Source organism: Sapajus apella, unplaced genomic scaffold (genome assembly GCF_009761245.1).
Source record: "Sapajus apella isolate SASKATOON/1434 unplaced genomic scaffold, GSC_monkey_1.0 scaffold29, whole genome shotgun sequence".
NCBI lineage: Eukaryota > Metazoa > Chordata > Mammalia > Primates > Cebidae > Sapajus > Sapajus apella.
In genome coordinates, this window is record NW_022436969.1 from 16854614 (window position 1) to 16869217 (window position 14604).

General features: G+C 37.1%; 1 protein-coding gene across 2 annotated transcripts in view; it reads right to left on the bottom strand.

The window, feature by feature from the left end:
• The window catches only part of L3MBTL4 (L3MBTL histone methyl-lysine binding protein 4), a 446421-nt gene that overhangs the window by 108350 nt on the left and 323467 nt on the right, over positions 1-14604 (bottom strand). Inside the window, exon 16 of one of the 2 annotated variants that reach the window (XM_032293336.1) lies at positions 10685-10755. The exons of the other annotated variant lie outside the window; for it this stretch is intronic. Coding sequence (XP_032149227.1) covers positions 10685-10755 — 71 coding nt within the window. The remainder of the gene's footprint in view (positions 1-10684; positions 10756-14604) is intronic. 2 annotated transcript variants of the gene reach the window in all.

Here is a 14604-nt window from a genome sequence, read left to right on the forward strand (position 1 = left end):
ATTACTGGGTATATGCCCAAAGGATTATAAATCATTCTATTATAAAGACGTATGCACACGTATGTTCATTGTGGTACTGTTTACAATAGCAAAGACCTGGAACCAACCCAAATGCCCATCGATGATAGACTGGACAAGGAAACTGTGGCACATATATGCCATGGAATACTATACAGCCATTAAAAATGATGAATGTTTGTCCATTGTAGGGACATGGATGAACCTGGAAACCAGCATTCTCAGCTAACTGAAACTAGAACAGAAAATCAAACACCGCAAGCTCTCACTCATAGGTGAGTGTTGAACAATTAGAACACATGGACACAGCGAGAGGAGCATCACACACTGGGGTCTGTTTTGGGGGGCTGGGAGAGGGACAGCAGGGGTTGGGGAGGTTGGGGAGAGATAACATGGGGAGAAATACCAGATACAGGTGTCGGGGGATGGAGGCAGCAAACCACCTTGCCATGTGTGTACCTATGCAACAATTCTGCATGATCTGCACATGTACCCCAGAACCTAAAGTACAACAAAAAAAAGAGCTCTTAAGACATACAAATAAGAAAGTCTAATATATTTGTAGATGGAGTCTCAATAGGGAAAATGAGAGAGAATGGAGTATAAACAATATTTGAGGAGATAATTGTCAAATTTTTCAAAGTGATAAAATGCCATATACCCACAGACTTAAGTACTATAAATCCTAAAGAGACAAATATAAGGCACTTCACAGTAAAACTGCTAAAAACAAAAGATAACAGAAAAATCTTATAAATAATCAAATAAAATGTGACACACTCCAAGACATACTTCTTTCAAAAAGACACAATAAAGTTACAGCTAACTTCTTGAGAGAAATAATAGAAGTCAGAAGCTAATGGATTATTATATTTAAAGCTTCCAAAAAATGAACTGCCAATCTAGAATTCTATAACCTGTAAAAATATTCTTCAAACATTTGGGGAAAAAGTAGGACATTTCTAGATAAAGAAAATCTTACTTAAAAAAAAAAATCAGCTAGGCTAGGCATGGTGGCTCAAGTGTGTAATCCCTTGATTTTGGGAGATCAAGGCGGGCAGATTGTTTGAACCCAGGAGTTCAAGACCAGCATGAGCAACACAGTGAAACCTCATCTTTACAAAAAAAAAAAAAAAAACTCAAGAACAATAATTAGTCAGGTGTGGTGGCACATACCTGTAGGCCCAGGTGGGAGAATCACTTGAGCCCAGGAGGTTGAGGCTACAGTGAGCTGTGATCACACCACTGCACTCCAGCCTGGGTGACAGAGTGAAACCCTATCTAAAATTAAAATTAAAAAAATAACTAGAAGATAGTATAAGTGAAATGCAAAAGATAATTTTTCAGATAAAGGAAAAATGATTCCATATAAAGATAAAGATGCATTTTGTAGTAGCTAGGACATCTACTAAGAGAATATTAAAAATGAATAAATAACAAATGAGTAGAAGGAAAACAGTATACTCATGAATTTTGGTTTAAAAAGATAAAGTAAAAATATAAAATTGAATAAAAACTACTGAGAAAAATAGAAAACAATTACAAAGATGGTAGCAATAGGCTGGGCATGGTGGCTCATACATGTTATCCCAGCACTTTGGGAGGTCAAGGTGGGGAGATCACTGTGGCCAGGAGTTCGAGACCAGCCTGGCCAACATGGTGAAACCCTTTCTCTATTAAAAACACAAAAATTAGCTGGGTATGATGGTTCACACCTGTAATCCCAGCTACTAGGGAGGCTGAGGCACCAGAATTGCTTAAACCCAGGAGGTGGAGGTTGCAGTGAGCTGGGTTTGTACCACTGTACTTTAGATTGGGAGACAGAGTGAGACTCTGTCAAAAAAAAAAAAAAAAAAAAGGTGGTAGCCATAAATCCAATTTAACAGTATTAACATTAGATGTAAATGTATTAAACACTTCAACTAAGAGACCACTGTCTTGACTGCGTGCAGTAACTCACACCTGTAATCCCAGCACTTTGAGAAGCTGAGGTAAGGGGATTGCTTGAGTCTGGGAGACCAAGGTTACAGTGTTCTGGACCCCATCAAAAAAAAAAAAAAAAAGAAAGAAGGAAAGAAGGAAGGAAGGAAGAAGGAAAGAAGGAAGGAAGGAAGGAAGGAAGAAAGGAAAAATCACATGCTACTTAGAAGTGTCATATTAAATATAAGGACAATTATGGAGCATATAAAAGGACAGAAATAAATATAACATACAAACACTAATCAGAATAATACTGCTAATATCAGGCAAAGTAAACCTAAATGCAAGAAGCATTTAGAGAAATAAAAGATATTTCAAAATGTTGAAGAGTCAATTGATTAGGAATATTCTAATGTTCTAATTTTACATGAGCCTAGTAATATAGCCTAAAAATATGTATAATAAAAGGAAAACCAGATAATATCACAATCATAGTAGAGGACTTTAACATTTTTTTTTCAGGAGTCAAATGAACAAGCAGGAAAAAATGTATCAGTAAAAATAATAAAGATCTAACAGTATGATTAACAATTGCTCAGAGTATGCTCTCTGACCACAGTGGAATAAAATATCTTTTTTTAAATATCCACAGTGGATAACACAAACATCTTTTTGTTATTGATTTTATTATTGATTCCCCAAATATCTGGAAATGAATCAGAATACTTCTTCAACCCACATATAAAAAGAAAAGCAATGTAAATGAGAAAATATTTTAATTAAATGATTATGAAATTTGACAAATTAAAACTCATGGAATGCAGGGAAAGCTATGCTTAAATTAGCATTAATATAGCTTTAGGTACATATATTAAAATATATTTAAAAACAAATAATCTAAGTAATAATTTAAAGAAGTTAGAAAAATGACGGTAAATTAAACCCAAAGAGAGCAGAAGGCAGGAAGGCAGAAATATAATAGCAGAAATTAATAACAGAGAAAACAAATGCACACTAGAGAAAATCAACACAGCCAAAAATTGGTCCATTGTAAAGATGACTAAACCTTTAGTAGGATTAATTGAAAGAGAGAGGACAGAGGCAAAAACCAAGAGAGAATAAGAAAGAAAGAAAGAAAGAAAGTGAGAGAGAGAGAACGCGAAAGTACATAAACATCAATTTCAGGAATGAAAAAGGGACACAACTACAGAATCTGCAGATACTAGAAGGCTCATCAGAGGGTATTATACACAACTCTGTAGCAACAGACTTGAAAATTTAAATGAAATACACAAATTCTTAGAAAAATTAACACAAGAAGAAATTTAAAAAATCTGAAGTCCTCAATCTATTAAAGAAATTGAATATACAACTAAAATTCTCTTAATATAAAAAAAGTGTTAGGCTCAGACAGAGTTCCTGGTGAATTCATCTGAACAGCTAAAAAAGAAATGTTGTGAATCTTACATAAACTCTTGGTGATACTGGAAAGAGGGAATACCAAAACATGATGAAGACATTATAAGAAGGAAAATTACAGATCAGTTGCTCCTAGGGACATATTTGAAACAGTCCTTAATAAAATGAAGATAATTCTCACTTGGCATGGTAGTCAGGGGCTATAAAATTGACAATACAAGCTGAAGTCATACGAACTGTGCTTAATAATCAATGAGAAAACACCAATTCTTTTTTCATGACCTTCACAAATTTTTGGTCAAAACATTGACAACTCTTTTATTGTCCATCATAAATATTTAGGGAAAATTTAAAACTAGTAAAAGTAACATTTAATTAATATGCTGTGGCTTATAACATTTAATACATTGAGATAAAGTGTTTTGTTTCTTTATTTAAAAAAAAACAAAAAACTTATCAAGAGTTTTCAGAGGAGTGTTTGATTTCTTTTTGTCCTGTAACTGTGAAATGAAGTGAGCATCTTTTCCATTCCTTGGTAAATTGTCATATTTCTAAGTTTAAGTTAGATTCACTTCTAACGTTTTATCCTTTGCACTTGCAATGTTGTGAAATATCTCTGAGAGTTCCTTTAATGTGAAGGATTTTTTTGCCAGCATCACTTTCTGTGGAACATCTTCATGCTGTTCATCACAACTCCTTTCTTCACTTATGTCAATGAACTTGTTGTCACTAAGTTCCCTGGTTGCATGTCTAGAATCTTGAATGGAGTAAGGGTCAGCATTTCTATGGTTGGCTATTTTTCCTTAGAATATGTTTACATTTGGTTAGAATTTCACTCTAGTGTTATCCCTTCCTTTCTTTGCTGTACTTTCATATTTGTTGGCCAATGCCCTCTCTGGAGTGTCCAGTTTTGTAAAATGTTATGTGGGTTTATTACTGGGTGACAAGCAGGCTACATATATACTTGACTATATACTTGACTGTCACGTTGCCAGAGTGTGAACTGAACAACACTGATTGGTCAATGCTGTGACCAATCACCAAGAGACTTTGAAAGAGGTAACACTATTGTTCACCGATGATGATGAGAGCTGTTATTTATGTAATGATTTGTAGACTAAGGAGCCAGTGCTTTGTGCAATCAATCATTCGCAGTTAACGTACCTTGGTAAATGAAGCCTGGCTATATTGTTAGGGGACTGATGTTATTTAACTAAATGATAGTAACTGAAATTCATTCATATTAGAAGCGTGCAAAGTGAGGCCTACCTACACAAGTAAAGACAATGGTTCTTTCTTGATCTGGGTGCTGGTACATAGATGTTTGTTTTTTCAAATTCATTGAGCAATACAGTATCATTTTTACATTTTCCAAATTTATGATATATTTCAATTAAAAATTTCCTTGGAAACCATTTTAATATAATTCAGCACATTAAAAGAATAAAAGAGAAAATTCATATGATCATCTCTATACAAGCAGAAAAAGCATTTGATAAAATTCAGTAACATTCACAAAAAGAAAAACTGAAATAGAGGCAATTTCCTCAATCTACTATAAAAAACTACATCACGTATTATAAAAAACTACATCAAGTGTCAATTAGGTATTAAAGAATACCTAATTAAATGGAAGGATGATCATGCTCATGAATTAGAAGATGCCAATTCGCCTGAGATAAATCTATACATTCAATGCAATTCTAATTAAAATCAGAGTCATTTGTATCATGTGTGTGTGTAAGTGCACAAGCTGATAAGAAATGTAAAGGAACAAGAATAGTTAGGGAAACCTCAAAGAAAAAGAACAAAAGTGGAGGAGCGACATTCTTAGCTATCAGAATTTACTATATAAAGTTATGGTAATTAAGATATCATAGGATTGGCACAAGAATAGCCAAGTAGAACAATGGAACAGAACAGAGTCCAGAAACAGACCCATACATATATGGTTACTTGATTTATGACAAGTAGGCACTACTTGTGCTACTACTGAGCAATAGGGAAATGACTTTTTAGTAAATGGTGCTGGGTCAACTGAATATTCACAGAAAAAAGTGCATCTTCACCCCTATGTTAAACCACGAATAAAATCAGTTTCAGGTACATGGTAGATCTAAGTGTGAAAGATAAGAACAATAAATATTCTAGAATAAAAATCAGCAGAATATCCCCTGAACATGTAGTTGACAAAAATTGTAAATAGTACTCTAAAAGCATTAATCAAAATAGAGAGAATTGATGGACTATATTAAAATCTGAAATTTGCATTCATCACAAAGCATCATTAAGAGAGTGACAAGGCAAATGATAGACTGGAGTAGATATGTGTAATAATTCTATACAACAGTGAATTCATATACTGATCCAAAGAACTCCTACATATCAGTAAGAAAAAGACAATGTAAAAAACAAATGAGAAAGATACTTCATAAGAGGATATTCAAACAGCCAATAAACACGAAAATATGTTCAAGCTCATTAGGCCTCAGGGAAACCAAAATTAAAGCATAATTAAATACCACCGTAAGCCCAAAAGAATGGCTACAACAAAAGAGGCTGGCAAATAATAACTACTGGCAAAGATGTAGAGCACCTGCAATTTCCATACTGTGCTGGCAGGAACGTCCTGGTACAGCCATTTTGTAAATGTATTTGACACTAGCTCCTGAAGTTGAATTTATGCAAACCCAACTGCCCAGAAATTCCCCTCATAGATATTTACTCTACAAAAATGGATACACATATCTACCAAATCACATACTAGAATGTTCCTAGTGGAAAGCTTGCAAAATTGAAAACAACCAACCTTACAATGGATAAATTATAGTGTCTTCACACAATTGAATACTATGTAGCAATGAGAATAAGCAAGCTATGATTTGAATGAATATTATAAACAATGTCAGCAAAAGAAGTCAGACATAAAAGTGTACATAACATACGATTCCATTTACAAAATTTTGGAGACAGAGTAAAAGTAACTGGGAGTGAGCAAAATCAGAATAGTTACCCTGGCAAAGGAATGATAGGGGTCGGGAGCATGAGGTGAACTTCTGGTTAGGTTATGTTTCTTGGCCTTAGTAATGATTAAATGGGTCCGATCTCTGTGTACTCAGCTAAAATTTTTACTTGAAATGGAAAGAACTTGGAAGATGTATATGTACTGACGTAGAAAGGTAATCACAATATATCAGTAATTGAGGGGGGAAACAGCTAATTGTAGATCACCAAATATAATATGATTCTGCACTGGTAAAAAAAAATGTTAATTATTATAACCAAAATAAATCCATTAAGGATTTATTAACAATGCTTATCTCTTTGAATTTTTATTTTTCAATTTATGAAATTTTGTTGTTGTTTTAAAATGAGCATTAGTTATAGGTTTGAGACCAAAATAATAAATATTTAAAAAATAACAACTTTCTAGCTGAACTTTCTACAATTCCAAAGGTGTCTCACAGGCGGTACAATGCAGTGGCCAGGAGAGTGACATCTCTTTGAGGGACCAAGGAGTGTCTAAAGGAGGAGAGGACAGAGGATCTGGATGGTCAGATCCTTCCTCATGAATGCAAATACACTTTAAGCTGCCTCCCTCAGCTTGTGCTCAGGGAGCAGGTTCTGTCCCATTCTCTAAGCAAAGAAACAACCCAAAACACACAGACACCTAGCTCTGTCCTGGAGAAGGGACTTATGGTGTCGCCAAACACATAAACGCTACGTTCATGCATTATTTTACTTCACAAAAGGCACAAAGAATAATTATCACTTGTCATGTCATAGGAGTAACACTCAATAAGCTTATCTGTAAACCTTAGATTAGTAAGACAAATTTCAACCTACTCCTGTTATGCACAACCATCCTTCTAACATAAGCATGCTTTCCTCAGCTGATTTTTATCATTACAGAGTAATTAAAATTTCTAATCATCCAATCTTATGTTTATATATTGTTGTTGTTATATACATTTATCCAATCTTGTTTATATATTGTTGTTATATACACTTACATATTGATAAAAGAGGCTCACTATCTAAGAATTATACTTGAAAATAATGGGTAGTCTTTAAAATATTTTTATTACATATGCCAAGCCTATATATGGTGAATAAAGAAGTTTTTCAAATAAAATGGAAAATGTGCCCAAGAAAAAAACAGAATCTGTGTGCATGCACATGTGTGTATACAATTTCCAAAAATCCAGTGTATACAACCTCCCCTCATAGAAGAAATACAGAACAAATTTTAGCCCATTTTCCTTAAAAAATAAAAGACTTCTGGCCAGATGCAGTGACTCATGCTTGTGATTCCAGCACTTCGGGAGGCCAAGGTGGGCAGATCATGAGGTCTGGAGTTCAAGACCAGCCTGGCTAACAGAGTGAAACCCTGACTCTACTAAAAATACAAAAATTAGCTGGGCATGGTGACATGCACCTATAATCCCAGCTACTTGGGAGTCTGAGGCAGGAGAATCTCTTGGGCCCAGGAGGTGGAGGTCGCAGTGAGTCAAGATTATGCCACTGCACTCCAGCTTGGGTGACAGAGAGAGACTTTGTCTCAAAAATAAATTAAATAAATAAATAACTCCTGATGAATGAAGAAGTCACTCATTCAAATCAATGCCCAGAACTAAAAATAAAAAGGAAACCGGCCGGTGGCTCACACCTGTAATCCCAGCACCACTGTAGGAGGCCAAGGCAGGTGGATCACCTGAGCTCAAGAATTCTAGACCAGCCTGGGCAACACAGTGAAACACTATCCATACTAAACTACAAAAAATTAAGTGGGCATGGTGGCACATGCCTGTAATTATAGCTACTCAGGAGGCTGAAACAGGAGAATCACTTGAACCTGGAGGCAGAGATTGCAGTAAGCCGAGATTGGGCCATTGCACTTCAGCCTGGGTGACAGAGCAAGACTATCTTCAAAAAAAAAAAAAAAAAAAAAACGGAAAAGAAAAGGAAGGGCATGGATACTAGACATTATGCTCAGATTTATAGGCTTAAGAAAAATAAAAGAAAATATTAAATAATCATTTAATGTGACTGTAAGAACATATTTATTTTCATTATTTTGTCTCATCCAGGTTAGAACCAAAGCACATGAACTTTATAATAATGGGGATTAGTCCCACAGTACAGCAGTTCCCAGCCTTCCGTGGCACCAGGAACTGGTTTCGGGGAAGACAGTTTTTTCCAGACTAGGGGTGGGGGATGGTTTCTGGATGATTCAAGTGCATTACATTTATTGTGCACTTTATTTCTGTTATCATGACATTGTAATAGATAATGAAATAATTATACAACTTACCATCATGTAGAATCAGTGGGAGCCCTAAGCTTATTTTCCTGCAACTAGACAGTCCCATTTGGGGATGATGGGAGATAGTGACAGATCATCAGGCAATAGATTCTCATAAGGAGTGCACAACCTAGATCCCACACATGTGCAGGTCGCAATAGTGCTTGTGTTCCTATGGGAATCATGCTGCAGCTGCTCTGACAGGAGGCGGACCTCAGGTGATAATGTGAGCAACAGAGAGCAGCTGTAAATACAGATGAAGCTTTGCTCCCTCGCCTGCCCTCTGCTCACCTCCTGCTAGGCAGCCCAGTGCCTAACAGGCCACAGACGGGTCCGTGGCCTACGTGTGGGGGACACCAAACATACAAGGAAGAGGTACTTTGGGTGACAAAAGGCTAGACTAGAAAGCAGGCGCTAACCACAGCCTGCCAATTTCCATGGGATGAAATGGTCCCCGCCTGCACTTCCCCAACATACAGTGGTCTGAATCCACAGGCGGCTGTGTGATCCACCTAAGGTAGACTGCTCCTCCCACTGCATGTTCTTCGGACATAAATGCCATATCTGATAGCACAGACCTCCGCTGAGAGGAAACGGATATGTTTAAATTAAAGAGCACAGTAAATGCATGAATAAATAAAAGCATATGGGTATAAACGTCTTATACATGATGCAGAAAAGAACAAGTGCATTTTGAGCAACTTGGAAGAGATTTCATCTTTCACAGTATGCAAATGTATTTTGCTATGACATTTTCTATTTTTGTAGGGATGATCTTCATTACTACATTTACGATAAGAACTACAAAATTTTGTATCTGTTTGAACAAGAACATATACATAATTACTCTGTGGAGATATTTTCAAAAGTGTCAAACTATGAATTAAAACACTGGCACATTTTTTAAGGCTTCTTACATGGTTCCAAAACATGTCGTTTACAGAATGAAGCCTTGGTAAGACAGATGAGAACATTTGTATGGAACAGTTTTTAAAATATCAGTGATTTATTTTATTTAAAGTAAGCTTGAGCTCTGGTTATGTTAGATAGAAATTCTTCTGATGAGGGGGGAACATGTAGCTGCACAGCGAATCCAAAGTAATTCAACTGCCCTCTCTCTTCTGAGGAAAAGGCTTTCTGTGGCCGAGATGAAATCCAGTTTTTTCAACACAATCAAGAGCTCCATCTCTGCCTGCGGTGAGCAGCTCAGCACTGCTCAAAGACCTGGCCCTTTTGTTCAATGACTGCCAAGCACTCTTTCTCTTAAGTCCAATAGGTAACTGGAAATGGCGCAGTCCAGCACAGTGTGCTAATTCACTGGACTTCCACCAGGTCAGCAGAAAGCTCAGCAATATTCCTTTCCTCTAGAAGGCAGACAGATCTCCTACATCTTCTGGGAGATACAAATGTACAGAGCTACCAAGGATGCAGGTGGGATACTAGTAAGAAATTATCAGTGTTTACATGTGACTAAATCAAAACACAGTCCAGGGGAAACTGATTCCTTAGCTTGCTACAATATAATCTAACCTCAAAATTCTGTCTATATTGAGCCTTCATTGGAAAGAAACATAACTAAAAGAACACAAGCAATTCTTCTTCCTAGACTCCAACAGATTCCTCAGCTCTGATGCCTTTCTTATTAATGAGGTGCATCTCACAGTCTCCCACCTTATCAAGTGCAGGGAGACACTCCTGGTTTCCCTCCATGGCCTCTACAGATAGCAGGGGGAGATTCAACCACTGAAACTCTAACTTCTGTAGGGTTACATTTTCCTATCAGGGATCATAGAGAGGATAGGGTCCAGTCCTTTTACTTTTAGAAGGAGAAAATTAAGATTTGAGTTAGTGCAGCGATGGGACTCAGTCACAGGGCAGGAACTAGAACAGAAGTCTCTTGTGACTTCTAGTCAGGCTTTTTCCACCATTCCCTGCTGGAAGGATAAAACCAAACAAACAAACAAGACATTCTGCATAACAAAAAGTATATTCTGTGTTTTTGCTATTTTTTTTTTTTTTTACCTCTGAAGAGATTATCCAAGTCAATATCTTCTTTTCCTTTGATTTTCAAACACTTTGCCTGCTGTACAAGTCTGGGCAAAGAACAGAAATAAAATCTAGATTCATTATCCTGTGAGGTAGGAATAAATCATGATAGCAGCACAAATTTAAACAGAAACCGCAGGATAAACAATAGTGAATCGGCAGGTATTTTGCTGCAGCGAGCCTTGTTAGAATTTTTCTTCAGTTTAAGATTTTAAAAACACACTTCTGTCCAGAAACTCTGACTTTGAACCCTGAAATTTAAAAGGCTTTTTCCCCTTCATTCTACTACAGCAAAAAGTTTCTAAAACTCTCTGGAGAATAATCTCTTCAGATTCTGAGGAGGAGCTAGCAGGATGGTGGGTGACGGGATGGTCAGTGAGTAAATAATAATTGCCACTGATGATTTTGGGGCTCATTATTTTAATCAGAAGATTATAGACCCAGTGCTCAAACAACTGTATAAAGTAATTTAGTTACATTGCTGAATGTCAGGGAATTAATTAACTTTTAAAATGCTGCAGTATGTAGCACGGCCTAATTTTGTCATTTTTTCATCATGGAACTTCATTAAAACTTGAGGCTCACACTTTATAATGAAAATGGAAGTTTCTACAATAACACTTTTCCAGGGTTGCTAATTAGCCAGTAATTAATTTTAGGTAGTGTAGGCTTGCGAGATAATCAGGTGATTTATTTGTACATGTTTATGACTTCAATGAAAATTTTTATCTTGCTTTGCACCTGTATTTTCTTATTATAGTTGAATGGCAAGCCTCTCATCTTACTTTCACTGACGAGCCTTCGACCTGGTCATGGAAGTACTGTTTTCATTTCTGTGTGAGATGAGGAAACTGATTCAGTTACCAAAACCCTACATAGAAGCCTAAATGACTTACAGAATTTGAGATAATTTTATCTATATGTTTAATTTGTTTGTTTACAGAAGTATATCATGGCAGAAACATTCTATCAGTTAGATATGTCTCAATCATCAAGACTTTTTATCAAAAAGTCAAGAAACTGAGAAAATTTCTATTGAACCCTCAACTTCGGACTTTACCATAGGTCCTACAAGGCTACTGTGGAGCATACTAAGCACATGTACTTAAATCACCTGGGGGGGCAATGCAGAGACAGTACATTCAGTGCGCAAAAACCTGGGTTCATGCCTAGGATGCAGCCCCTAGGTTTGTGATCCAGAGTGAATACTTAAATGCTCAGTCTTAGCTTTTAATCTGTTAAATGGACACAGTACTTGCCTCATTGGGCTGTTCAGAGCAAATAGTGAAATCACATGTTAAAAACCAATGTAAAAATGCTTATGCATCATAGACATGCATAAAATGTGTAAAATATTCTCATCAATTCAGTATGTGTAATTTTCATTATATTCAACATACGTATCATCGGGATTTGTTTACATTCTTTTTCTTTCCTGTATCATGCTTTGATATGCACATTCTTGTAGGAGAGAATATAAACTATAGAAAGGCGGCTTAAATGTAAGCAGTGAGTTTCTGGTAGAGAGCACAGTCAAACGGGACGCTGGGAGGCACAGTACAGGCACTAAGCAGTGCAGTGCAGCCATTTTGCAAAGAATAATTTGGGGCGGGGGAAAGAACAATTTTAGCTCTGCTTACATGTTTTTGGGCAAATCTGTAGGTATTTTCCCCTCAATTTTACCAATTTTATGAAACTTCGAGTTGATTTTCAAGCCATCTTAAAGCACCCTTCTGCAATATATGCTAATCAAGATCTTGCTTCTCTCTTACAAAGTTAAAAAATAGAAGCCATTCTGTCACATGTAAAACTTTGATGGGCATTTTAAAAAACATTTTAAAATAAATAAATTTCTTGAGTTTTGTTTTTTTAAAAGATGTGAAGTATTGTAATTAATCATATTTCAGTACAGTCTTGCTTTCAAATGATTACATCACTAGTGAGCTTATGCCAAGCCAAATGCTGTGAACAGTTCAGATTCAGTTAGCATTTCCTAGGAAATCCCAGGAGGTAGGTACCTACTAACGACTCCTGGCCTTTTAATTTCACATTTCATTCTCGCAAAAACTCTACGAGGTTGGGACAGCACTCTTGTGTTACAAGTTGAGAGACTGGGCTCAGAAACATTCAACAACCTGCCCCATCTTGGACACACAATGGGTTGATAATGGAGCCAAAATCAGGTCTTAATGGAGCCAAAATGAAGTTCAATCTCAAGTCTTTGGACTCCAAATCCAGATTTCCTTCTGCTTTGCACATCACCTTCCAATAATGTAAGGTTTACTGATTATTTATGGAAGGCATGGATAAAGGGAAGTCGCAGGCAGAGCCTGTGACTGGTGCTGGGCCAGTGGGGTCTTCAGAGAATGGAGATGGGGGTGACTAGTGAGTTTCTAAAGGTCTGTAGAATTAAGGTTGAATAGAATGAGCATAAGTAACGTGGGAGGGGGAAGTGTTTTGAGGACCTGAATAAGCTAATTGACTTATGTGGCTGAAGCACCATGAGAGGAAAGGCAGCTTGACAGAACAAGCTGAAGCCAGCCATGGAGGACCTTGCATGGGTTCTTGAGGATGTGGGCTTCATCTTGTGGGCAGTGGGAAAAGTCACAGAGGAGTGTGCATCTCAAAAGAATCCACTGCATACAGCCAGTAGACATGTTTGGAAATGACTAGGCCAGTCAGGAGCCAAAGATTAATATTTCATTTGTGTTTTAGTTAAAACAGTCTCAATCTCTGTCTCAATCTCCAGGGATGTACTACTGTTTCACCAATTATTCCTCCCCAAGCCTGGCCCATCTTTTATATAGTCATAATAGCTCCAGGCATCCTAAACAATCTTCCAAGTATTTTATTAATAACATTGCTGTTGCTGTGGCAAGTGTCAAGAGACCTGTGTATCTGCTTATATCTGATTGATTCTATAAAGAGGTGCGCATGACCTAAAGGCAAAAGCTGTCACTGTCCCCAAGAGTCTCTGCTATCCATTGTTTTTCAAAGTGCTCTTTACTTAGGATTTTCTACTTCCAGTTGGATGAAGGGACCTGCATGTTCTCTGACCCACTTTCTTTCTTTCTTTTCTTTTCTTTTTTTTGAGACCGAGTTTCGCTCTTGTTGCCCAGGGTGGAGTGCAATAGCACAATCTCAGCTCACTGCAACCTCCACCTCCTGGGTTCAAGCAACTCTCCTGCCTCAGTCTCCTAAGTAGCTGGAATTACAGGCATGTGCCATCACACTTGGCTATTTCTTTTTTTTTTTTCCTTTTTCTTTTTTCTTTTTTTTTTTTTTTTTGTATTTGGTAGAGATGGAAATTCACCATGTTAGTCAGGCTGGTCTCAAACTCCTGGCCTCAGGTGATCCACTCGCCTTGGCCCCAAAGTGCTGGGATTACAGGCATGCACCACCATGCCTGGCCCCCTCTGACCCTCTTTCTAGGCTTCCATTCCCCTTAACAAGACAATACTAGTGGCTATCATTTCTGGGCTCATTAAGTGCTAAGCCCTGAACTAGATGCCTAACATGAAGGAGGAAATATTAATCTTCTATTTATGTGTTCAAAAAGACAGGTTAAGAAGCTTGCTCAAAGTCGCATAATAAATAGAAGAACTAGGATTTGAATTTAGTTCCAGTTAGTCTAACTGTACCTGCACACCTTCTAGAATGACAGTTCTCAAACTATGCCCCGTGAGTCAAATTCTGCCCGTTGCTTGTTTTTGTAAACAAAGTTTCACTAGAGCACAGCCACACTCACTCCTCCACTTATTGTCTAGGGCTGCTTTCACTATGATGGTTGAATTGACTAGTTGTAGCAGAGACCCTATAGCTGGCCACACCTAAAGTATTTACCGTTTGGCTCTTTACAAAAATAAAGCTCATTGACCCCTGGAGGAGGAGGAGGA